This window comes from Tyto alba, unplaced genomic scaffold, assembly GCF_018691265.1.
Source record: "Tyto alba isolate M040663 unplaced genomic scaffold, T.alba_DEE_v4.0 Super-Scaffold_9, whole genome shotgun sequence".
NCBI classification, from domain to species: Eukaryota; Metazoa; Chordata; class Aves; order Strigiformes; family Tytonidae; genus Tyto; species Tyto alba.
Window position 1 is genome coordinate 10,633,618 of NW_024881330.1, and position 27,521 is coordinate 10,661,138.

The 27,521-nt window shown below is 34.7% G+C and overlaps 1 protein-coding gene across 6 annotated transcripts in view; it reads left to right on the forward strand.

Annotated features, from left to right (window-relative positions):
* Positions 1 to 27,521, forward strand: part of ASAP1 (ArfGAP with SH3 domain, ankyrin repeat and PH domain 1) — a 183,685-nt gene that overhangs the window by 106,970 nt on the left and 49,194 nt on the right. For 4 of the 6 annotated variants that reach the window (XM_033005715.2, XM_033005718.2, XM_033005716.2 and 1 more), the window contains 10 exons: positions 7,520 to 7,665; positions 14,808 to 14,882; positions 15,231 to 15,280; positions 17,523 to 17,652; positions 18,422 to 18,507; positions 19,226 to 19,301; positions 20,127 to 20,213; positions 26,014 to 26,022; positions 26,612 to 26,712; positions 27,131 to 27,200. In XM_033005715.2, the coding sequence (XP_032861606.1) occupies positions 7,520 to 7,665; positions 14,808 to 14,882; positions 15,231 to 15,280; positions 17,523 to 17,652; positions 18,422 to 18,507; positions 19,226 to 19,301; positions 20,127 to 20,213; positions 26,014 to 26,022; positions 26,612 to 26,712; positions 27,131 to 27,200 (830 nt within the window). The remainder of the gene's footprint in view (positions 1 to 7,519; positions 7,666 to 14,807; positions 14,883 to 15,230; positions 15,281 to 17,522; positions 17,653 to 18,421; positions 18,508 to 19,225; positions 19,302 to 20,126; positions 20,214 to 26,013; positions 26,023 to 26,611; positions 26,713 to 27,130; positions 27,201 to 27,521) is intronic. The other 2 variants (XM_042785816.1, XM_042785815.1) reach the window with 1 other exon arrangement.

Consider the following 27,521-nt stretch of genomic DNA (forward strand, 5'->3'; position numbering starts at 1 on the left):
TGGTTTCACATGCACAAGTTAGTATGACTTCTTTTGGATAAAGCACTATACATAATGCTCTAGCTCCCTCTTCAGAATGCTGTTGTGATAGGCTGTATTGTAATATGAAAAGGTGTGCACAGAAGGCAATTCATGCTGATAAACATAAAACAGGGTTAGTAAGAGCAAGACTAAAAGCATGTGTTATACATGTGAAACCTTGTAAAAATAAATATAAAAATAAAGTGACTGAATTAAAACTCATTTTGCCTGCTTGTACTAAGAGGATTGCTAAGCCAGCTGTTCTTATGCTTCAGTGATGAAAGTGGATTTTGTTGATGTTTAACTTCATGTAAAATATACTAAAACCAGCTGTGAAACGCATTGTTGTTTATCAATTCAAGCAAAAATTTCAAAAGAAAGCTTCTAACTATAAATTTGTTACTAGAAGGTGAGTCCATATTTAAACTACTATAGTAGGAAATGCTTATAAAACTCCCCTTCTTCATAGTCTCCTTTGAGAACTCTAGCTGGATTGGTGAGAAATGGCTTTGCAGGGGCAATAGAAGTTCGTTTCTCTTCAGTTCGGTAATCCAATTCATATTCTACCAAAAGTCATAGCTAGGATTTTTGGGGTTGTATTGTTTTGACTTTTTTTTTGCCTGAAGTAACATTTGAACAGTGACATTCAGGCAATGCAATGTCTCATGCAGAATTCTTCAGAAAGCCCTAGCCCTCTGGTGTGTTGGTTTGCTCCTCTTCATTGCTGAATTATGAACCGCAGGGGACTCCTTTCTGTTAGGAGGAAAGCTTAAATGTCACCCAAATACATTTTTATTTTAGTGCACATCCCTCACCCATTTGTTGCGTTTAGATTTAGATCTACTGCTGTGGAAATTAAAACATACCCACACAGAGATGTGGAAATCCCTTAGAAAGGTCCCATCCCCTTTTCCCTATTTGAAAGTACTGTTTGGGAAAATCCTGTTTATGAAATCCAGCAAGTTATACAAATTGATACCTCTTTCTCACCACTTCTTCCTTATCTGTCTTGCAGTTTCTTTCTGGCATGATAGATTGCATCTGGAACTAGGGATCCATTTTACAGGAATAGTGCTTGAATTTAATGGAGAATCTGTTCTGACTAGCTTTCCCATAGCATTTGGATTGAATTGTAATATCAGTAGATTGCACAATTAGTTTTGTTGTAGATTTTTCAATAGCTCTTTGTCATTAGTTCCCTGATATAACTCCCAAATATAGTCAAAAGAATTTACAAAATGGAGAAATAAAAACATAAAATCCATGCAAGACCAAAGGTGCTGAGTTGGGCTAGCAGTCCACATGGTCTCCTGCAATGATCAACAGCAGATGCTTTAGAGAGTAGAAAAACTGTGCAAAGATGGCGTCATTTAAAAAAAAAAAAAAAAAAAAATTTAACACTTTCTCAGCTCACAGTGATATGAAGGCCACAAATTACCTGAGTCAGGACTGATACTGTGATGCTTGATATTTCATAACACACTTTTACAATTAATTTTGTCTAAGGATTTTAAATTAATGTAAATGTTCATTATTCATAGTCTTGCATCAATCTAGTTAAATGTTCCCTTGCAAAGTTGTCCCATGCATGTTCTTCAGGCCTTAAGTCACCAGAGGATGAGACTGGCCCTGCTCATGTCTCAAAGCATTGGCCTCAAGCTCACCAGGATGACTCATTTGATGTGGAATTGAGGGACTTTTGCATGTTCTGGGGCATGAGAGTTTATAGGGGACTTTGAAGTGCCAAAGCTTGCTAACGTAGTGTCAGAGGACTTCTTGGTGGGTTAATCAAGTGTCATCCATTCTGTCTCTTGAAATAGGTTTCTGGATTGAATTGTTTTCACAATCACGCACAATATCTCTCTTCTGAATTCAGCAGCCCTAGGGTGTTTTGAGGGTGTGTTTGTGGTTTGCTTTTTACAGAATCTATCACATTTAATCACCCTTGCTCTCCGGCAGCATAGACTTTCTTTTTTAAAGCAGGGAAGAGAAGTGAATTTTTGACAACAGGAACAGGAACTGCACACATGACTAAGAGTATAAGCATACTGTGGCAGTTTTTTTATGTTACTCTGTTGCATGCTATGTTTCTTAATAATTTCCGATGTTCAGCTTTGTTTTGCTTGGTACTGAATGTTGAGGTGATAGAGCTGCAGAACCCTCTTTGTCATGTCTAGTTATGCAATTGTTTCTTAAAGCTAGGAGTGTTTTCCCTTGTGTGTTATGTGGTTTAATGCACATTTTCATGCACTGGCCATTCAATGAGGGTTTCCACATCTAACTGGGGAGCTACCCAGATGTGAGCCTATTGCCATAGGTGCTGTGCTCAATTAATGAATGTATGTAGAGACTTATAGGGTGAGATACATCTGACTTCCTCTGCATTTACATTAGAATGAGCTGAGCTGTAACTTTTCCTGTGTTGATTGTAAGTGGAAGGGTAGGCCCCAAACTTCGATACGGATATTTTTGTTGTAGAAGTCTGTGTTTGGACAGATTAATCTCACCGTTGGAGTCAGCTTTTGCTTCTATTTCTCTCAATAATTTATACTATTGTATGGAAAAGAAGAACAGAGTTTATCACTCTGAATCTTATTACCTAACTCATTTGTATGTTGTTAAATGATATGGGCCTTGTCACAGTATCATACAGGACTTTACTGGTGACCTCCGTCGATAAAATTAATTCTTCATACTTCCCTTTCTCCTACCACATCTTTTTGACCTGTCTTTTCTCTGTGTGATGCTTATCCCTCTTAGTTTGCCCAGTTTCTCTTGGTGTTTTGGTAAGGGACAGATCTTCTCAGAAATTCAGATTATTTAATGTGGATTTCCTTTCCCCATATGCTCGTTGATCCCCTGCAGGGAAGAGTTTTTTTCAGTAAAAATTTATTTCTATAAATCTGTGTTTCTTGATCAGCATTTTGTATTTTTCCACATGTCCACCTATTCTATTCTGCACTGTAGTTTCTACAAATTGCCTGAGAAATGTATCAGCATTACTGCTCTGCTGGTGCATAGTTGAATTCTCAGTTGTCTCTGGTGCTCTTATTAAAAATAGCTGTTATATTTGCTTCTCGTTCTTCCTGTTGTATTGAGGCTGTTATAAATAAGAGGTTTTACTTTACAACTATATGGTTTGCCTATTTTATTCTTCTGTATGTGGGTTTTAAGTGACTTGCCATTTCTCATTTTGTCAGCTTTTATGAATTCTACTGTTAACACTTAGATTTGGTATAAATCCTCTGAAGCAGAGTTGACAGAAAATTCTTCCGTGAGAACTTCTTCAAGCATATCAGTGATGAACACAGACGCAAAAAGAAGTCATCTACCTCTCTGGGCTGGCTTATCTCTCAGTGCTCTTATACTGTGATGATCTAGAGAGCCTTGCAGACTCTATGAGATGGAAATTGGTCGGGAAATCTTTTGAAAGAGGCTTTCATTTTCCCTTCAGCAATCTCAGTCCAGAAGTCATTTTTGTTATCGAGTCCAGATAAGAACATGGTGATCAAATAGTTTTTTCTTTTCTATTATTTTTTTTGTTCATTAGATTTCAGCTTTGTGAAGGATGAAATGAGAAAGAATGCTTTCTTATTTCAAGTAACTTCTTTTCCATCCTTTTTAACCTTGACAGTTTTCTTTCTTTTTCTAAGGTCTTTGAGTCTTTTTTCATGTGTATGTTCTTCCATTCATAAATGCAGCTTGGCTGTGGCTGCCCATGGAACAAAGCTGTTTTATAAGTGCAACATAAAAACAGTTTCAAGTTGATCAGCGTTCTGAATTGTGATTCCTTTTTTTTATTTTAAGACTTAACTAGATATGCAGAAGTAATTTTCAGTAATTTAGACATTCTTCACATTTCTTTGGGTGTAATTTAAGTATAATCAGTGACAGGAGAGAGTTCTGTTTGTGCATTTTTCTTCTGTAAACTATTTAACTTTTTTTTTTTTCTTCTTCTATTCTTCAGTGTTTGTAGGGTAATGTATCTGAATAGAACTGGTTTACACAAAGGAAATTTAAGGCTTTAATTTTAGTGATGTGTTTTCTAGCTCCAGTATATAAAGACTGTTCTTTAACCTATCTTCACAGCATTTGCTCTTCAATTTCCTTACTTAATATGGACAAGTAGTCATGAATTTCCCTGGGTTCAGAAGCATATGCTAGAATTCTGGTAACTTTTGAATGGGAAATAAACGTAGTGCATAACGAATGTTGTGTATTTCAATGAAAGAGTACAAATTCTTTATATGCCTTGAGAATCTGATTGCAGTTTTTCTATCTTTGTCCTGGGAAAAGTTTACTAAAAGGTGACTAGGCTCAGATAACTTGTGCTGCTGCCCCAGGCAGTCACCTTAAGGTGGGCTTCAGCCCTGGGAGTCTTTCAGGCCTGAGCCTCCGCAGTGCTCAGGACTCAGAGCAAATATGTGCCCTGATGCTGGTGTCACAAAAGGTTCCTGTGAACTGCTGTGGCTGTCGTTCCTTCCTCAGTTGCTTGGATCTGCCTCTTCAAATGTGTCTGTATTATTTCCTCTTTAACACATAATTCTCAAAACACATGTTATAGCACAGAAGGTCAGGTATGCCACAACATCGCTGTGCACTAGGCCCTACTGGTGTTTTCCCAAAACAAAGGTAAACTCTGTGTTGAGTGTTTCTCAGTGTTGAGGATGTGGATTGTGGAGCAGATGCACAGAAAAATCTCACTGCAGTATCGTGTCCGGTATGTTGCTTTTACTACATCTGCTGTTCTGTAGTGAGGTCCTCAGCATGGGCTCAGGTACTGGCTGCCTTGCCAGATCCCATCAGGGAGGGGATGATTTGAGGCCCCTTTCCCTGCCTATAGCCCCTTGAAGAGAGATGCCTTTGTCAGTGGGTGCAGAGCCCATCTTCAATTGTCCGTGATTCTGGCACCTCTTGGGGAGCTGCTGAAAGAGGAGAATGTCTGAGGAAGTTGTTCTATTTTCATCACAGTACTGAGATTTATTTACGATATTGAGAAAACACAAGCCAGTTCTAGAAGGCAAATGTTATCCTTTGTATGTACCCTGCTGTCAATGTTCGCATCTCGCGCTCTAGGGTTATTAAAGTCCATCTAACAGTGCTTGTATCTAGGGAAGTAGTAAACATTGTCATGCACATTATAGCTTTCTTCATGCAAAATAAATTCTGTTAGGACACTAGGAAGTAATTTCTCTGTTTTCATGAGGCATCTACAGGGAGATTAAAGCATGTTCTTTGCTTTGAGCATGTTGGCTTTCATATGTTGCATTTTAGCATAGGCTATGTTGCAGATTTAATTTTTCATCTGTGTGCCTTTAAGGTCAAGTAAGGAACTATCTAACCTCTTCAAAAGAAAATATTTCTTATCCTTTTACAAGATTTACACTGATACTTATGTAAAACTTAAAAATCTGTTTTTCTTACACAGTATTTGAATTTTGTGTGTATATTTGTGGTAATTACAGAAGTATTCCTTTTATATCCTATTCAAATCCCATTTCTAGATTTAGGTGATTTGCAGTCTGGGATTCTTGAGAATTTCCTGTATATTGTTCTAGGACAATGATCTGCTTCATGCTTCTTCTTTCTGACCAGGAATTTCTTTTGCTTTTCCACAGATAAAGGAAATGGTCGTCTTTAGCTCTTTTTCTGTCTCTTTACAAAGTTATTTTTGAAAATGCTCTATGAAACAGCACAGCACTTAAAATCAAAATGCTAGGAAATATCGTGGGGTTAGAAGTGTTTCACAGACAAGGACAGAGGTTCTGTGATTGAACAGATTTCTTTTCAACCTTTTTTCCATTATCCTTCATTTTCCTTCAGCACAGTTGGGTACATTGGAGCTTTTTTAGCTCAGGACTGCATAAGCCAAAGCTCCTCCTTAGATAAAGTCCTCTGTGTATATTTATGCAATAGCTTTTACATCAAAACAAAGTGCATATTTTATTATTTATACGGTGGTTTCCTTGGTTTAAATGTTAAGCTATTTGATTAAAACTGTATGCTTTTGGAACATACTGTTTGAATTACAACTCCGTATTAGCATATGATTAAATATTGGCCTTTTGAAAACCTCAGTGTTAATGTCTGATTTTTAGAATGTAACTTGTCTGATGTGTGGGGTTTGGGGTTTGTTTCTGGTAAATAAGCATTGTGTTGTTTGGGTTTTTTTGTCCTCTTCAATTTTGTTGGAGCTTTAGTGCACTGTTGTTTTTGAGTACCCTTAATACCTAAAAAATGTTATTATTTAACTCCTCAGCAGCTCTTAGTTAATGTCGAAGTGGATTTATGCAGTGTGGGACATTCTCCACCAACCTTGTTTGAAACTTATGTTGGGGTTCTTTTTTTTTTTTGTTTTGCGTTTTTTCCTTCATTTCAGTTTCTGTCCCCCTCGTCCCTCTTACAATTTTAAATGCTCTCAGGCAATATGACAACTTGAAGAATATAAAACTTGGGGAAAAACCTGGTACCTATTGGGGACTATTCTCTCTTTCCCCCTCCCCTTTTCATTGCCTAGAACTTGTTCTACTTGGAATAGCTCTGTGGTTTTGTGTTTGTGGCTTACAGAAAAAAAAAAAACTAAACAGAACAAAACCCAAAATATAGTAAGATTAGGAAACTCATTGAAGTGAAATGTTGATTTAATGAACATGAACAGTATTCCTCTAAGAGAGATGAAGGTGATAAAGTGTGTCCCAAAGGGCTGTAGTGGCAAATCTTCTATTTAAAGATGCTAAAATGGAAGTAACGAAAAATGTGCAACAGATGCCAGAAACAAAAATAGAAGCAGGAAAAACATTTCAGGCACAGTGATCTGTAATTCACAATTTCCTTCATCCTTGAGCTAAGGATTTAGCTCACTTTCTCTGCTTCAGTTTCACCTTCTCAGTTCTAACCTCTCTGTCCAGTTTGCTAATAAATATAATGAAACAAGCTTTCACTATATACCAATATACATGCCATTCTGTGGGGTAGCTCAGTTTTACAAATCAGGTAAAAAGGGAATGTCTGTAAGACATGTTTCTTCTTTTAAACTTGCAGTCAGATTCAGTCTTGGTCTCCTTAATTTTATACCTGATACTGTTGACTTTTTTTAATTCTGTAAAAGTGTCTTACATTACAATTTTTAAAAACCCTGCTTTTCAGTAGACAATTATAAATTCCTATGTTGTTTACAAAATGAGCACAGGTACCTATATTGTTTGACTTTTTATTGATCTTATTACTTTATTAATAATTACAGAGCTTTTTTATTGATGTGTTACAAGTTCATGTTGCTGATTTAAAAGAAGCATATAGATCTATCTACTGCTAAATAGTTCTTTTAATATTAAAATAATTGTAATTTTCAGTAATTGCATTACCTAGTGGCTTTTTTGAAAGTACTGTTTGTTAGTTGCTTTGTCACTATGCTGCAATACATAAGCTTAAAATAGTAATTGCCTACAAGAAAAACTTTCTGACTTTTAATTTTTTTTTTTTTTTTTTTTTTTTGCAGATCATGTTCAAAATGAAGAAAACTATGCACAAGTACTAGATAAATTTGGAAGTAATTTTTTAAGTCGGGATAATCCAGATCTTGGCACAGCTTTTGTAAAATTTTCCACACTTACTAAAGAATTATCAACACTGCTGAAGAACCTGGTGAGGCATTTCAAACTTCCTTAGTTTTTTAGTTTTTCCAAAATATAATGCAATACAACTACTGCATGATCCTGATGTTAATTTTAGAGGTCCTTTCAATTTTTTTCAAAAACCAACACAATAATTTCTTCAGAGGTTATCTCTAAAGGGTAATATTACATGCTTGCTGTGTTTTATTGTTAATTGGAAGTTAGGAAGAAAAATATAAGTGTTGAGACATCACTTGAGACATCATTCTCAAGTGATTGACAGTGTTATATATCTCTTCTTTTGGACCTTAATTTTTAATCATTCCCTGCCTTGAAGTCTTTGCAATTAAGAATCCAATTCCATTACTAATAGCTGTTTTGTCTTACCTCAAAAAGAGAATCTTTCACTTTTGGGGAAAAAAAAAAAACACCACACCTATTTGGGGAGCATGTTTAAATGGTCTTAATAGTCCATTCTCCCATCTCTGTGGAATGCAAAGCATCCATTGCTTAAGTATTAGGCTTATGAAGGTTGTTTAAAGGCTTGCCTCATCTGAAGTTTGTCTTAGGCCTTTTACTTCTGAAAGCTGGATGATAAAACTAGTCATAACAAATATCTCTCAGCACTGAAAGTAACGAAGCCACATTTCTTGTGAAGTTATGTTTCATGGGTTTGATTGCTGTTGTATTAAAAAAGCAGTAGGTTTAATTTTACTTTTTTCTTATAGTTGGGCTTATCTCCAAGCTTTTTTGGTGTGTAAAGTATAAGCAATATTATGTTCTTTCCTAGAGTCCCTAGCATGAGAACAAATGCATTTGGTCACATCAAAGGTCTATGTACCCGGGCTTTTACAGTTGCCCAGAGTGAATCTTTAGGGAAGAGTATATAGGAAGAGACCAAACGTATGGGGAATAACTTCTGTACTGTGGTCATGAAAGCAGTTTTCAGCTCAGAAATGTTGGAGCTGGAGGCAGTATCCTTTGCTCTGTAGTCCTTTGTAGTATTACCTCCATGAATTTGTCTAAGGATTTATTGAATCTGTGCTGTGCTTGGCACAGGAGATGGTGGATTCCTCCAGAGTGCTAAAATCAACTGCTCGCTGAAATGCCAATTCTATTTCTCTTGATCACTGACCCTTCCATTTATTGTTCCCTGATTCTTTTATCTTACAAGAAATGTAAGAATTTCCCTATTTGTCCCAGAAATTTACAAATAGCTATAATTCTTCCTTTCCCTTCCTCTGTTACTTTTCTAGTTGTCTTAGTTATCCCATACCTTGGATTGTCTTTGGTTCTTTCTGTATCTTCTCTTAGCACTATTGTACTCTCTCCTGAAATGAGGGGTGACAAACATGAAGAGGGGTTAATTTCTTACTCCCTTTTCTGAAGGCTGATTGCCTTATGATTACTGAGCATTGAGCCTGATGTTTTCAAGGGATTCTGTGTTGTAATTTCAAGGTATTTTTTTCCTTGGGACATTTTTCTTGATGATTGTTATTTCAGAAGCATGATTCTGCCTGCATTTTTTTTTCCTCATGCATCACTTTACATTTTTCATCATAGAGCTTTATCTTTAATTAATTTTTTCACCGGTAAGTGTTACAAGGTTCTTATGGAACATCTCATAGCTGTGTTTTGCTTTACTACCCAGAGTAGGTTAGTATCAGCAGACACTCTCACCTGACTCTGTGCAATCCTCTGAGATTGACTTCTACACATCTCAGACTGCACAGGCCCTAACAACACTCAAACTAGGGTGTCACTTCTGACCTCTCATGCTTGTGCTTATTTCTTTCTTCTGAGACTTGCCTCTTCTTTACCACTTACTTACTATTCTAAGGATGATCACACTTATCCTGATGAAGCTTGCTTTCTCTAAGGGCTTTGTTCCGGCCTATTACCTGGATCATCTTTTGTTTCAGTGTTGGCTGTTTTAAAGAGCAGTAGATCCAGGAGGGACCTGCTTTCCTCTGTGAAGAGTTTCGTCATTTTGGGTTATTTTGGCCTCCTTTAATCTTAATTTAGCACACAATTAAAAATAAGTATTTTAAAATGTGTGTTAAAGTACAGTTTGGGATTAGAACTCAAGTTTGTTGGAAGCTCTCTGAACCTTATCATTCCCTGCAGGCTTTCACAGAAATTTTTAAGTTCTTTCAACTGACAAAAAGGAAGTGGGGGATTTTATTTATTTATTTATTTATTTATTGAAAGTAGAGCTAATTGAGAGGTAGAAGCTCTTTTAATTTAAGAAGCCACACTCATTCAAAACAACATTAAGCTATTTCAGCTAGACTATGAAGTGTTATCTATCTGAATTCTTGTTGATAGGATTTAAAATAGGCTTTTCTGCAATTTATTTCATTCAGCAGTCTCAAATAGACCATGTGCTTATTTTAGAAATTTCTCAGCATTTTAGAAACCCTTATTTTCCATAATTTTTTCCCCTCCAAGATAGATAATTCTGCTATGTTGACCCACTGTTGTTCTTAAGCATCATTCTGATTAATACAATTACACTGAAAGACAAAGATTTTTATAATATTGATATAAAAGTTAAGGTCCAGTGAAAAAGCAGTTGAGAGGACTGTGTAATATCACTGATAAAACCTCACAGTAGATGCTAAGGCTTATGTTAATAGAATTAATTGAAAAAATGGCAGTTGGTATTAGGATGAATGGCAAGCTAATCGGCTTTTTTTCTTTTTTTTTTTTTTTTAATATAAAGAAGATTGTTGCTGCCTTATTTAATGAAAGTGCAATAAAATAATGCATGGTCTTTAAAGGCAGGAAGACAAATAAGAAATAGAGCTACGCAACAGGCAACAAAACAATACGTCAAAAATTTGGATACATTTTTATTAAATGTTTTTAATTTTAATCATGATTCATTAGATACTTTCCTATGAACTGTGATATTATGCATATTTCTTGAGAAGGAGGGTACAGAATAATTTATTTTCTTCTGTGTGAAGGAATTACAGAATGATCACTTTGAGAGTGATCTTCACTCACTATTATCACTTACTATGAAGTAAAGCCAGCAACTTGTATTACATATACAATTTTTGGTAACCATCATTTTGAAATGATTGCTCTGCACACAAGCTCAAGAATAACATCCTGTCCATCAATCATTTTAACAAAACCAAATAAGTTGCTATCCAAATTTTATCCAAAGTTTTATCCAAACTTTATCCAAAGTTTTACTGTGAACTGTTGATATCATCATTAACATCTGAACCTTAAAAGCTATAAATATGTTATATTTATGAGGGTATTTTGGTTGTTGTTGTTAAGATTATCTTATAAGAATGACACACAGTGACCACTTCTGTAACATTTTGTAAAGGTGTTTCTTGTGATTGGCCATTGTCAACACTGGTCTACATTTTCAGCAATCTCAGTGTCCGTCCAGAATTAGTTTCTCTGATCTTTACTAATTCTACCTCTTCTTCTGTTTCACGTTTCACTCTTTATGCGGTAATTAATTATAAAAATGCATTAAAAAGCTGTATGAAGATCTGCATATGTGAAACTGAGTGTGTCAATATCTTTAAATTGGCCTAGATGAGGTTTTGGAACAACATTTAGAGCACTTGCAGATTACTTGGGTTGTGGTTGGGTGTTTGTGGTTTTTTTTTTTTGTTTTTTTTTTTTTTTTAATTTTGCATGGTGCTTGGCTTCTTCCAAATATTTAAAGCCTGTTTTTCTCCCACCTCCCTTTCCTGGAAATATACTCAACTAACCTTTGTGGGAAAATTATCTTCTATTCACATCCATCCTCCCCAGATTATCATATGCATTTCCATCTGTTAAGGTTTATTTTTTTCCTTTATTTCGCTCTAGATATGAGACTGTTTTTCTTTCAGACTTGTTTCTAATTCATTTGGGCTACTGTTTTATCAAGTCTTCAGCAATGTAATATGTGATTCCAAAATCTTACCATATTAGAGCAATGCACTAATTTTTAGGTTGTTTTTTTTTTTTTTCCTAGCTGACATATTAGCTTGCTACTGTTCAGTAATTCCAAGCCAAATATTATTAGCTTGCATTGGTTATCGCTAACGGATACACTTGGAAAAACTAAAAAAGCTACAGTTCTGTACTGTTGTTCATGTCTGCCCCGATAACTACCTGCCATATCCACCCATATCGTAGAAATTAGTGTTCTCTCTGTTTCTATGAACTAGGATGGGATTAAAATCTTTTGAATATTCTTTCTCAAAATTCACATTTGGGGTATGAACTTTGGTTTAGGTTGTTAAATGGAAACTGATTAAAATGGCTGAGAACGAAAACAGTATTTTTTCTTTAATCCCTGCACTGATAAAGTAGGTATTGTCTTAATCACTTGTTGGCTTAATATTTTTTCCTTCTCCAGCAAAATTGACGTTGATAAGGAGTTGCTAGTTGTGATGTATTGAGATTAAAAGCCAACAGAGGACAGATTGCAAAAAAGCATAATCCTCTGCAAATTCCCTGGCTCCTTCTCTTTCTGTTCTGAAATAATATTGTGCAGAGTTCATGTGCAAATGTCTAAGCCAAGTAGAAAGAAAAACAGAACCTAGCTCTTTAAATAGAATCAAAGATTAGACTATCCATTATAAACTTCTTCAATAAAGCCAGGTAAAGAAAAAAATCTTTGGGGTTTTTAATCACTAAAAGTGATCATGTTGCTTTATTGCTTCATACAAAATCAATATTTGAGAAATACTGATTTTTGTATGAAGAAAATTCACTCTCAGATCTTGATCTTTTAAGCTGTGAATAATCTTTGCTCTGTGCTCATGTTATTGTTTGAAGCAGCAGTTCAAGATGTTCTAGTGTCTGTCTTTCATCTTGCTTTGAATACATTCTGAATACAAGATTTTGTGAATTTAAAAAAATATATTGACACATGAAACAGTTGCCAAGATATCTTGAATGCGAAGATAAAAGTGTCTCATGTTTTCTGAATTTGAATCCATCTCATGATAAGAATAATCATAGAACCATAGGATGGTTTGGGTTGAAAGGGACCTTTAAAGATCATCTAATTCCAGCCCCCCTGCCACGGGCAGGGACACCTTCCACCAGACCAGGTTGCTCAGAGCCCTGTCCAACCTGGCCTTGAACACTTCCAGGGAGGGGGCAGCCACAGCTTCTCTGGGCACCCTGTGCCAGTGTCTCACCACCCTCACAATAAAGAATTTCTTACTTATCTAAAGCTAAATCTACCCTCTTTCAGTTTAAAACCATTACCCGTTGTCCTGTCATAACAGGACCTGCTAAAAAGTCTGTCCCCATCTTTCTTATAAGCCCCCTTAAGTACTGAACAGCCGCAATAAGGTCTCCTTGGAGCCTTCGCTTCTCCAGGCTGAACATCCTCAATTCTCTCAGCCTTTCTTAATAGGAGAGATGTTCCAACCCTCGTCAGTTATGATATCTGCAAGCTGCCTAAAAAGAACAAAACTTGACGAGTGGCTGACAAGCTATCAGGTGATATTTAAGTAGCTGTGTAATAACCTGTGTGCAGAAGATCCACCTTCCCCTTGGCCATGCTGAAACCCTGTACTTCCCAGAGGATTATGCACGTCAAGTTGGAGAACCATGCTTTGGAGCACTGCTTTGTATCTTTGTTAGAACAGCGGGCATCTGAACTGTGCTCGAGCTCTTGCAGCCAGGTTTGGCAGTAATCTCTCGGGGACCTAACAGAAATCCTTTCTGCCCAGGATATTTGGAGAACAAATCAAGTCTGGGTTTCTTCTCTTTTGGTTAAGGACTGATAGTGATTCTAATGAAGGAAAGTGTGCTGTTTTGTGTATAGTGGGTGTAGTTCTTGTAAATAATGACATGATACAAGAAGTTGCTTGTAAATTAGTAAGAGGCCCTGGCTCTTAAAACAGCAGTGAATGCACACAGGTCATCATGACTTTATTTTATGCCTATTAAAGAAGTAAACCATGATATAAGAGTGAGGTTTCTTTGATTATTTTTTTTTGTTCTTTTATGTGCATGTATTTAAATTTGCATCATGTCACTTTCAAAAAATCAAATTTTTAATTTTTCATACATGTCTTTTGAATACATAAGGTGTTTGTCAATGGAATGTTATACCTGGAGAACCTCTTTGAGTTATCATTTTAATATTCTCATCTGTGTGGGGTGTATTTCACAAAAATCCCTTAAAAATTAGTTTTATAAAATAAAATATGCACAGAAGACCTTGTAGGAGAGGGGAGCTGGGCCTTATATATGGCAGATTAAAAACACTAATGTAACACTTTCCTACTGCTTTGGCTTACAGGCAGAGGATGTGATGTCTTGTAGCCATCCTATCATTTTCCCTATCCTTCCTTAGCAAGGAATTGAAGAATTAATAGAGTATATGGGGGAAGAAATTAAGGGGAGGGATGAAGTAGGAGAGGCAACGGACTTTTCACTAGACTGGGATAATATCAATATACATCTCTTTGCTGTGATCATGGCTCTTCAGGAACTGTACACACCATACATGTTCAGATAGGATCACACCAGTAGGTTTTTCTACTCTCACACTGACAAAGACAAACAGAACATTTTCACAGATCTGTAATCAAGCAGGCATGGACTTAACACGGTGGAATTTAAACTCTTAAGAGTTTGAGGTGGTGTCACATTTCCACACTGGATAAGGAAAGGAACAGTCTTCCCAAGAACTTGGGAATAAACAAAGATCTGGTGACTCTCTTTGCTGCTTTTGTTCATGGTTGAATTAATATGTGCCTTTCGTGTTATCTGCCTATAGCACAGCAGGTCCTTGCTACTTACTCGGGAGGCTGCAAGAAATATTTTTTTTCCAAAATCTATTTTACTTCCCAAATAATTAAGCAGTATACAAATATTTGCTTCAAGAGACTGAAGATTACTTTGAGGTACTTTCAGAACTTTGCTTATATGCTGTTTTTAAAATTCTGGTTTTATATCACCCTTATAAGTAAAGATTAATTATAATGCTTCTGTCTCTGATACAAGTGAATGTTTATTAATTCTTTACAGAGTTGAATTTAACATTAATTTAGAAATTTTGAGGTGATTGCAATTTCATTAGTGAAGTTCAAAGACTTGTTAGCTGTAGTTTTATACCATAATAAATCTTTCTGAATGATAACAGTATAATGGTTTTTGTTTTTTGTTTTGTTTTGTTTTTTTTAGCTTCAGGGTTTAAGCCACAATGTTATTTTCACTTTGGATTCTCTCTTAAAAGGAGACTTAAAAGGTGTTAAAGGGGTAAGTGTTGAAAACTAGCTTTTTTTATTTAGGGGAATGTTTTCAGGTTCACTGGTCTTGGGACTGCTTTCCATTCACCCATGAGATTATTTTTTCTGTTGGCATCCATTAATATTCTCTATGTAGTCCAAAGAACAAATTCAAAATTGGCGTGGTTGTGATGCCTCTTTAGAATTTTATTGTAAATCCCTGTCTTAACATGCACAGGAAAGATTTACTTTACAGGATTCAAAACTTTTTCCAACTACTGTCTGAAAACTTTTAAAAGAACAGGCTTTTATGTTGTTATTTATAACTTGTTAAGAACAAAATTTAAAAGCTGTTTAAGCAAATTTTCTTTTTCTGAAGGACCTCAAAAAGCCTTTTGACAAAGCCTGGAAGGATTATGAAACCAAATTGTAAGTATATTTCTCCCTCTCCACCTTTTCAAAATTCTCTCTTTCTCCCCCTTCTCTCTCTCTCTCTCTCTCTCTCCCCCTTCTCTCTCTTTCCTCCTGGTTCTAGACTATGTACTGTATCTGTGGATGTAAATATAAGCAAGCATCTCTTCTGTGGATCTCTCTTCTACACTAATAGAAAATATTTTTGTGTGCTCTGTGGAGTAGTTAAATGACCGCTCTATGTTTCTTTAGTGTAAAGAAGATACTGAATGTTAGGTACTGAATGTTGTAAAGTGAATTGTGGAGATTCCAGATGGCATGTACATGTTCTTATAACCATATACATAAAATCTATCATTAATAAAAATTACGAGATTTATGTGTTGTCCTGTATTGCAGACCTGTATGTCTTTGAGAGGCAAGAATTTTAGTGCAGTTGGTGTGGATTCTAAAATATCTGTGGTTTAAAAAAAATATTTTCTTACTATAATATCTGTCTTCTGTGGGTAAAGAATGATTTCTAAAAATAGAAGGTTAGAAACAAGTAGTATCATGGTTTCAGAACTGAGTAGAGTGGCTGAGAATGCTCTCAAGGAAGTGTCGGGCAGTTGCTTTATCAGAATTCAGGAGCTCCCAGGAGTTAATTTGTATTTTGTATCCTTTCATTTATTCCCCTTTTTAATCCTTCTAGATTTCATTCATTGATGTCTACCCAGGAGGGGAAAATGTCAGGCCACTATGAACTGCTAAAACATTTATTATCTACATAATTTTCTTACCTACATATAGTAAATTTTGCCTTCAAAATTTGTTACAATGTTAAATGCTTGTGAACAACTGAACTTGAAATGAGGTTATTACTCATTTATAAATCAGGTTATTCCTAATATAAGGCAAAAAAGGGATTCCTGTCCCAAAATTACATTATCGAACTCAGCTGAGCATTCAGATTTACGTGCAGAATTGGTTTTTTTGTTCTTTTTTAGTTGTTTAATTCCTACTGATATTGCACATTTTGCAAAAACATTGAATAGTTATCTATATACAGCAAACTTGTTTTTTTCTTTTTTTTTTTCTTTTTTTTTTTAAGTTACTTACAACTCTCAAATTGTTATAGGTTAAATCAGGGATGTCTTTGCCAGCCTGTTTATCCCAAATGTCATTAAACAGAACTTAGGAGACTGAGCGATCTCATACAGACTCAATACATAGAATCTGTGGGATTCTCTTCTGAATTTGGAAAGTTTACAGAAAGATGCCTGGTGCCTTCTTACTACTTTTTTTTTTCTTGTGAGCAAATCTAACTTAGGCTTATTAACTCCAAGATGATGTACCTTAAATTTCTCAGAGAACCCCATTTCCCAGAATTTCTTCAAAACCAAATGTCAAGTTTAGGGGCACAGTGCTGAAAAGAGCTTTGTTCTATATGCGAACATCACGGCCTTCTTAGTTGGAGAAAAGCAGAGTTCAAAAACAAATTCATAATTTTTTTTTCCCCCCTAGCAAGGAGTACCAGTCTAATAAACACACAGTGCTTTATCACCTGTTTTACAGAAGTATAGCTTCAGTGTTTATTTTTCTCAAAAAGGCTGCTAGAGAGGAAAGAGAAGAAGGATTATTTTTTCAAAAAAAAAGTCAGAGAATTGCCTTTTTTTTTTTTCTTCCTACTCCATTGGAAATCTAAGTTTGATTACACATGGAGTATCCAGTTAGTCTGCAGAATAGATACTTAAGGACAGCCACACGTTAAAGCTCAAATCAATGTCTCAGGATTGCCTCTTGGTACCATATTTGCATTTTGCTATTTCAGAATTTCAGTGTTGGCTTTCTCTGAAAATGTAATGACTGGAAGTCCTATCATTTAGTGTAGGAGGTAAGCTTCATATGCTGCTCTATTGTTTTTCTTAATTCCTGCCTTATGACCATGGAACATGTTTGATTAAGTTACTCTGCCATTTTCCTGCCAAGTCAGCAGTTTCTTATATGTATGCTTTATACTACAGGTACATAGAGATGAAGGCTTTGAAGCACCACACATAGAAAGGATGAGAATTCCCCCCCTGACAAGTAGCACACAGACTAGAGAAAATAGTTGAAGGATGAAAGGAAGGAAGGGCAAATACAGGATTTGGTATCATAGAGAAACTCATCTTCAGAATGACTTCTTTACTATTTCTTTATTATTATTTTTTCCTAAATATTACTAGATCACATGATAGTAGAAGAAATTCTCTAAAATGTTTTCTAATTAACATTTCAGTACAAAAATTGAAAAGGAAAAAAGAGAACATGCAAAACAGCATGGGATGATAAGAACTGAAATAACAGGAGCTGAGATAGCAGAGGAAATGGAGAAGGAAAGGCGGCTGTTTCAACTACAGATGTGTGAAGTAAGAAACAAGTTTCAGCTTTTAATTATGACACCATAACTTAAAAGTACCTTTTGGGGCTTACTTAGAGGTGCTGAACTATACTTTGTTGTTTAATGGAGGTAGAGGGAGGAAATTATTTCAGTGTCATATAGTACAGCAATATAAAGATAATTATTTTAGCAACTTTGTAAAAAATAAGGTTTCCTTTTGTTTTATTCCTTTCCTTTGTTTTTAGATTATTATGCTAAGGTTCTTGGGCTGAAAATATACTATGGAAATAGTTCTTATTTTTTCAGGTTTATGGTTGAGCAGTTCAGAAAGTGTTTTTGGTATCTTCCAACATGCTTTCTGAAGCCTTCTAAAATTTCTAATAAAGAGAGAAATGATAGTGATATGTTACTTTTACAAAACTGCTTTTATATTAATAGTTCTCTTTACTACATTTTAGTGGTGATTACTTCAAATTTCATAGTATCTATAGTTTTAGAATATGTCAATAATTACTGCAGTAGCACTGAAATGGACATCTTCAGAGAGTTGTAAAACATGAAACTTTTTCTTGACTTTGTTTTATGTTTTGGGGTGTTTGAATTTTTTTTAGAAATGGCCAAATAAACTGTTATCTGTTCTATATTTTGCTTAACTGTGGTGGACTTGTCATTTATGAATTGGCACCCAAGTTAAACACAGAGATAATTAATTCATTGAGTAAATGATCTTTTATTGATTAAAAACTGTTGGAGGTTGTGAGGCATGGTTATCAATGTGTTTTTCTCTGTCTATACAGTATCTTATTAAGGTTAATGAAATCAAGACAAAAAAAGGTGTGGACCTTCTGCAGAACCTTATTAAGTATTATCATGCACAATGCAAGTAAGTGCAATGCTTTTAAGCTTTAGTTGCAATTTTCTTTTTTGCACAAGTGTTTGTTTCTCTTTTGGTTACATCAGGAACTTTTATCATAACTGTAATCTGCCAGATGTCTGCAACTTCATTTTATTAGGCTGTGGTCTTTCAGTAGAGTGTATGAAAGTGAGTGGAGCAAGGAAGTGATGGAGGAGGTGTCTAAGGGAAAACCTTGCATGTTGCACAGAAAATTAATTTTAGTTCCTGAGACATAGATCTAGAACGTAATTTTAGAAATAGCTTGTTTGTTCTATTTAATATTGTTTAGTTTTTAATGTAAATTTTAAAATCATTGTGAAAGCCAGCATTTTCTTTGAAATTCCTTGAGCTGAAACTGTTAAGATACAACCTTGTTATCAGGAGAATCACAGAGGCAAACATACAGCAACTTTTAGTTAAGTTAAATACAGGAAAAATATTTTTAGAAATTACTAAGGGGAAACACGTTGACTAACAGTGATCAAAATAAGCTAAGCTACATTCTCTCTAATTTGATATTTGATAAAGTTACAATGCTATATCTCCACTGCTGAAAGATACTGTACTTTAAAACTACATGAAAGGGTTTTTTTTGTTGGGGTGTTTTGGGTTTTTTTTTGATTTCCTGGTTTTCTCCCCAAGACAATCTACTTTGTGTTATGAATTATGTTTATTCCTGATAAATCACCGGTATTTTTCATTATAGTTTCTTCCAAGATGGCTTGAAAACAGCTGATAAACTTAAACAATATATTGAAAAGCTGGCTGCTGACTTATATAATGTAAGTTTACTTATAAGAAGTTTAGTGTCTGAAAATGGAAATATTTTGTTTATATGAATACATTTTAGATATGACTACAAGGTTGTATATTTCATTTGTATCTTACAAATGAAAACTGCGTTCTTTGAAACTCTGAATATAACTAGACTGAGAAAAATACATCCTGACTATCTTAAACTTTGTATTCTGCTTTTACAGTTATTAGGAAAATTAGCTTTCATCCTACTACTAATTTAATGCTGCAGTAAATAAAACTCATTTAAAATGGGTATCTTTGAATCAGATTACATTATTAGCACCTATTTTAGCTACCACTTTCATTTTTCAAAACCCAACTGCTTGATGATAGCACCACGGTTTTTAAATGTGAGGCAAGTTTGTAATAATGTGGAATCAAAGCCCACTTATCACCCAAGTGTGTTTCTATTCTATAATCAGAATTACAGTAATCTTATTTGCTATTGTAGTTTGTGGCTAAATTAAACTGTATTTTCATTCCTTAAGTGAGCTGTCAAGCTTATTTGAGTTATTTAATTAATTTTTCAGAGACTAGTGTAGTTGCATTAGATACAGTGAACCATTAAAGCATAGCAGAACAGAGCATGTGGAGTTGTACATTCATTTTAGTTTGCTTTTCAAGTAATATATGCATAGAAGATGAATACATAAGAATGCACTAGTCCATGAAAATAAACTCAAATATTACAGAAACACAGAATAGTTGAGCTGGTTGTTCAGGACATCTAAAATGGTATATTGCAATGCGTAAAAAAATAAAATTAAAGTTGCATCCAGACAGCATATAATAGCAATCTCTTTCCATAGATAAAACAGACTCAAGATGAAGAAAAGAAACAACTTACTGCTCTTCGTGATTTGATAAAATCTTCTCTGCAGCTTGATCAGAAGGAGGTAAATAATTTAGACATGTTATTCTTGGAGACAATCTGAATTTATGAATTCTGTATTCAGAAATTGGTTTAATTGATGTTCAGTTTATGTAGTCATTGGTTAAGAATTTGACTTTGAACATTATGACAAAACTAGTACTTAGAATGCTCATCTACATATCAACAAACACTAGTTTTACATTAATTTTTTGTTTACATTTTCTATATGAAAATATATTATTCCTTTTTTTTTGTGTAATTTTGTATTTTTTTTTTTTTAATGCACTGTAAGAACAGTTTTAATGGACCAGATACTATACTGGGCCAGATGAAGTATTTGTCCTTGACAGTGATAATGACTGTTCAGGAAAAAATATAAAGGAGTGGAATGCACACTTCTTTCTTAGGTCCTGCCATCCTCCAGCCAGATTATGTTCAGGATTTTCCTGAATTAGGTGATCCTGAGTAAGACAGAACAAGAACTGGAGACTTGCCTTTACATATGGTTTTCTGTATTACTATTCATCTGCTAACTGACATGGATTTTGTGATGTTGTTCTCCTTCCCAAACCCCTTTTGCTAATACTGTATTGTCAGGAACAAAATTTGTATGTTAACTAGATAGCAGTGGCTGAGACAGGGTAGTTAAAAAGAAAAATACATCATCAGTTGCACTGCTATAAGAAGTGAAGGGGGAACATGCAGTGTCCGTTGCAGATGTTCAGGAATACTTCATGAACTAGGAGATAGGATATAATATATATCACAGCTTTGACCTGAGATAGTGTTGTGGCTTTTTCCATATCATATTGCCTGAGAGTCAGAAATACTAAATATCCTGTGGTAAAGCTGAGTGTTGGAAGGGGTTGGAGGAGAAGGGGTGGATTTCCTTTAGGAAAAGATCGCTTACCCTCTGTTCATTTTTCTCTTAGGTAAATAAAACATTAGTATTTGCCAGGTGTCTACTCAGCTTATTAAATATTTATTATTAAATAAAAATTCTTCTAATTAAACATTAGACAGATGACATTCAGTTGTATCTATACGATCACCCACATATGTAAGTGGATAGTGTTGCTAATATCATAAGAATATAATTTACAACCAGATGTACTGAGTCAGCCAAGTTTCCAACAGCCATCAATCATGGATGTTTAAAGTAAAATGCAGGGAACGAACACCGATACTTCCCCAGAATACCCTCCCGTTAGTAGTTTGACTGTCTCTGCAGTCACTCCACCATCCTATTGATTTCCTCTCTTTGAATTTGTGCAGTTGCTTTTTGGAGCAGCGTAAACTATCAGCTTCTAGTACAGCTGTGTCTTTCCCACTATCACTACATGTTGTGTGGAAAAATCTTTTTCCTTTTACATTTTATGAACTTTCAGATCTGGGTACCCTACTGAAGGTGGAAGTGCTTGTGAATTTATGATAGCACCACTAGATCATTTCAGATGTTGTGGTTTGTGTTTTTTTTTTTTTTCATATAATTCTTAATATTAACTTGCTTTTTGACCAGTGCATAGTGCAGAGGAGATAATGCTTAATCAGCTGTAAAGCTATAACCATATCTTCCTGTTTCTGAATCTTAGCAGTCAACTCACAGTATCTTATTTTTCCCCTCTGTATCACTTTGCATTTGTTTATGATGATCTTCACCTGTCATTTATTGTCAAGTTACTCTCTATTGTGAGGTCCCTGAGAAATTCTTCAGTCAGCCTTTCTTGGGTATCCTGAATAATTTAATACCATCTAGCAAACTTTGACAGTTTACTGTTCACCCTTTTTCAGATTGTTTTAATGTTAGACACCATATGTGCTGGCACAGCTTTCTGTGAAACTCTCTTGTTTGTTTCCTGCTTTTAACTTGTTAGCTCATCTGAGGACTTTTCCTCTTGTCTTGTACCAATGTAATTCTTTCCCTTTAACAAGGAAAACTAAGTGCCCATTGAAAGTGTCCAGGTACACTACATCAGTCTGATTTATCATGTGTACCTAATTATTCCTTCAGAGAACTCCAGGAGACTTTGGGACATAACCTTTCTGTACAAAGGCTGCATTGATTTTTCCAGTATATATAATACTAAATGTCCTCTTAGAAGTAGTTTCTTTAATCTTCCATATGTCATGTGAATTTTTCTTTACTTTCCTGGAATTTTTCTGGAACTTCTTCAAAAATAGGACTTTAGTAACTGGGGCAAGTAAGTATTTTTCTGGGTTTTCATGCATTCTTGTAGGTAGCACACAGTGAGTACAGTTACTGCGTGTAGATAAATGGATTTAAGTTAGTAAATTATTTTCAGGTGGATTCAAAATTAATAAGGAATGATTGATGAGTCATTCCTTACAGTGTGATGGTGGTGGGTTTTTAATTTTGAACACTTGCATATGCATGCTTTCGTAATGTAGATGTACATCATATAGCATATAAACCTTGGCCAGAAGGCTGCTCCTTTCCCTGAGCCTTTAATCCCATCACTCTGGAGGACAACACAACCTTACAATACACTGTACGTGGTTTTTAGCATTTCTCTGATGTCACAAATGAGGATAGGAGCACTACAGAGCACCTTTGAATAGATCTCAATTTATTGTAAAAACCTGCCATCTCTTTCTAGTACTCAGTTTTAATTTATCTCATACTCTACAGTCTTTCCCAGTGTTCTGTTTGGTATTTTTTTACCTTCTATTTCCAATGTGCACATGGACCTACTAGATGTACTAGATGATACTTACAGAGATTCCCATATATGCATTACATTTATAATCTACCTAGTATCAAAATCAATCTGCATATAACTTATGCTCATTCTCCATCCTCACCCCCAGAGGTTGAACAGAGAACATCAGATTTCAAGAGGTATTTGGAAATAACTTTAAATTCTAAAGTGCTTTTATGATTCGATTCCCAACACACAGAGGAACAAGACCTGCTCTCATATACTTTTTTCTTCCACAAGCTGATTATCTGTGAAGCAGGGAAAAGTACCTCCTTCTCTTCTGGCTGCTGTGTATGTTGTTAAGCTACTTGGCAATCAGCCAGTTCTCAGAAATAAAGTAGGACAAATGGATTGTTCTTCTTCGGTGCTATGTATTGTGCATACACAGTTGCATACAGTACAAGTCAAGTTTCAAAAGTTGCTCACAGAGTATTATAAGGTAGAATAACTAAATGAAATATAGTGTTTGGTTTTTTGGTTACCTATTTCCTGGATGTGTAATAAAAATAATTCTGTTTCAGTGGAGAATAGCCTCATTTAAAATATAAAAATTAAACAAGTCAAATTCTAAAACTTAGATACATGTTTGTAATAAAGTATCTTCACAGACATCACTAAAATAAACTATGCAACTTTTCTGACTTCAATTATAATGTAGATAAATCCCAGGACTCTTGAGAAAATCTGTGTATATATGTATGATATCTGTATAAAAAGTTATAAATATAAAAATAAAGTGTTTGGCTTGAAGAGAATTGCAATTGTGTCTTAGAAGGAAAAGGAGCAATATTGTGATTCTCAGATAATCAGATAAATTGTGGGAGAGAGACAGATCTTCTGTAATGGAAGAATCCACTGAATTGGATAAAATGAACATCTATGTGATGAAATGGTTAAGTGTCTCTTTCAAAATCAATGTGAGGACTTTGTCATGTGATTCTGCTACATTACATGAGTTGGAGTGTAATGATGCTGGTAGATATTGAGGAGTTTAATAAAACAATGACTCTGTTATTTGGGTATTGTGTTTTAATCCTGAAATAGCATGCCAGCCTTCATTACTCCTTAATTAAGTGACAACGAAACTTGAAGAGACATGGTCTGAGTTCCAGCAGTCAGCTCACCATCATTGTGTATATCTAAATCTTCAAATACATAAAGCTGGGCTTTATTACTGTGACAGATGGCCTGGTTGGTTGTGATTAAGAATGCATTTTCCCCTTTATATTAGTGCATTATAATCTCACCATTGGAAAATTTATGGATTAATGGAAATATTGGAGAACATTAAATGAATGGGATTTTCTCTAGTAGATTTGTAAAGATTCATAAGTACTCTTACCAAAAATTACTTCGGCAGGGAAACGGTTTGAAATGATAAAATTGAGGCCCTGTTTCTGTGTAGTTCTGTTTCTTTGACCTTTTGTGCAAGAGAATGAAGTTGAAACTAGTGATTTCTGTCTAAATTGTAAATTCTGGCACCTTTAACCTCTTTGGAGGTCCTGTTAGATAGTTAAGACTTCCTGCCCATCTCCGAGTGACTTGCATTTTCAAGGTCTCATAATGCAACTCTTGTTTTACTGTTGCACGCGTTCAAGGTGTTTATGTAGCATTATGGACATCTATAACGCTCTTACACATTTTGCTGGCATACCTGTCCTTTCATCAGTTAAATAACTATTACTGTAATCTTTGTAATTACCTGGTTCTTGGAAGAGCATGTTCTGACCATCTTTGCATCTAGGGTTGTGCCGAAGTGCTAGTGCTGCAGCTTTGCTACGGGAAGTACCGTTGGCTGTGGTTCTGTCACAGGCAATGTCTGGTGTTACCATGTACTGTCTTGGTATCAAGTTACAGCAGGTTCTGTTACTTTGTACAAGGATTACCTAAATTTGTAAAATTATTATGGTTTAAAGCTTTGGACAAAAATATTTGAAGGGATACTAGTCTAATTTTATTTGTAAAGTATTTATTTCGTATGTTGAAAAATGCATATATATTAAGCTTAAATTTTTAAATGATACCATGCCTTTAATACAGGCTTAGATTTACTATTTTTGTATATTAATTATTGGTATAAATATAATTTAACAGCTTTATGTAGACTGTAGTCTTTAGAATCATGTTTTCTGTCTGTGTTAACTATTTCTTTAATTCTTTATTTATTTCCCCAAATCTCCATCTGATATGCTCTTTGGACCAGAAATCATATCTTATTGCACTCTTTCCTATGCTAATACTAGTAGGACCCTAATTCTAATGGGGGTTTGAAATTTCCTTATAACAATTTAGTTGCTCACTATGATGGTGTAACGCTGCCAATAGCACATTGCCCATAGCAGCCTTCGTGCTGTTTCTCGCCACAACTGCCAGTTTTACTAAAGCACTTCCCTCTCATCTCCTATGACAAATTTGTTACAAAATGAAAAACGGCTGTAAGGACCCTGAATAAGATAGGAGGGAGTAATCTTCAAAATATATTGGTTGTGGTAATTATAATAAACTGTGCCTTGAAAGAAAAAAGGTTATTGCTAAGGGAGTAATTGAACTTCTCATTCTTCTGATTTTTTTTTTTTGGTGAGATTGTCAGACATTTTGCAGATAATTGCTTCACAGATAGGTTTAAAACTATATCAATATGTCCTTAATTATACTTTTTTATAAAGATTTGCAAAAATTATGTTAACTTTGGGCCTGATCTTTTTCAATGGAAATTCAGAATTAGTTTCAGTTTGGTGGAGGATACAATATAGCTATCATTTTAGACAATTTAAATGTAATAAAGACTGGAAGACGTGTAGTAAAATTTGATCCTGTAGTTGTCATAGTTGCTTTTTGAAGCCAATGTCATATATGCGAGATTGCACGGAATTTTGTTGTGATGTTTTGTTACATGATGAGAAAAAGCACCACTGTGTGTGCCTAAAATAATTCTTGCCTTCTTACTAGTAGTGTTGTTAGAAAGGGGAAAAACTGTTTTACTAGATGTGGGGGCTATAAAATTTATGTTCAAGGAACATGTTTTTTAAATACAATAATAATTCTTGTTTTAAATTATTTGCTTTCTCTTTCCTCTATTGCTTTTGCCTTTCGTGATCGAAGTCTAGGAGAGTAAGTCAATGTTTTAATGAACTTTTGGGGATTTTTTTTTTTCTGATGTGCTTATGACAAGTTAATCCATTTCACTTAATTGTTTCACTAGATCAGGCCAAAAGTTATTTCAGTTGACTTCATTCACTAAAACTTATGAATTATGTACATATTTTTGGATTAAAAAAATAGTGATTAGCATTTGTTTGTGTTTCTTTATATATGTGTTTTATATATATATATGCATGCTATAGTCTGCTTATTTTTGAATTTTTATCTTAACCTTTTACTCTTTGATTATAAGATTATGCTGTATTAAATGCATATATTTTTAAAAGTCAGTATTTTAAGATGCATATTTACATTTATGCTCTACTTCAAAAGCCTAATGAAATAATTGAATCTTGAACATGCAGTTAGTGCAAGGTCATGTGATGTAAAAGCAAGCTCTCCTATGGTTGTAAAGCATGCGTTAGGAGTTCTGGTTTTTAACCTTTATTAATTTGTGAAGTTTTGATAGGGAAGAGAAATAAAGTAAAATAGGCTTAAAGGTTAAGAAAACTTACTGTGCACAGTCAGGAAACGTTAATAGTGTTTTTCCTTTCTTTAGGATTCACAGAGCAGGCAGGGAGGATATAGTATGCATCAGCTTCAGGGGAATAAGGAATATGGCAGTGAGAAGAAAGGTTATCTCTTGAAGAAGAGTGATGGGTATGTTCTTGGAGTGCATAATACATAGTGAGAACTATTCCTGTGTTCATGCACTGTTTTTTATTGTTTTCTACTGTGGGTGCTTAAGGCACATTTCCCTAGTGCATTTGCTGCAAGTACTCAAGAATTTCACAGTTCAAATCTGAACACAGATCTGAATTTAATATATTAAATATAAAAAGCATGACAAACAATCATAAAGAAAAAGGTCATATTAAAAGGAAAGCTGTTGTCTTTAGAACTCTCTAAAAGGTGATTAAGACCTGTCATAAATCTGCAAGTTACTTTTGGTGAAGCATTTAGTAAAATTTTGACTACATCTGTTTGTTTCTCAAGGCTAATCTTATCATAATGTTAATGGCATTGACATGTTTTGAAGTCATGTCTAGTTATTGAATTTGTTGTTGTTTGCATGTAGGTTAAGGAAAGTATGGCAAAGAAGAAAGTGCACTGTTAAAAATGGAATTCTTACTATATCACATGCAACGGTAAGTTTTTTTTTTTTTATAACTTTTTAGTAAAATAATAAATTAACATTATGCTTTCCTGGTGAATATGTTGGTGTTAATCTGCTATTACAAAAAGCCACTTCTGCTTCCGACTGTTGAAGTTCTGTGGATTATCAGAAGTTGGAGATTGATTTATGGAAGTATTTTTATAATTGCTCTGTTAAGATTTTCCTTAGTTGTCTGCTGCTGATGACTAGTGGGAACAGTGCTTCAGCTTAAACAGAGCAGTACACTCATTCTTACCATACCTTTGAGATAGGGGATGTGATTCGTCTGAATAAAATTAATTGTTTCCGTCTG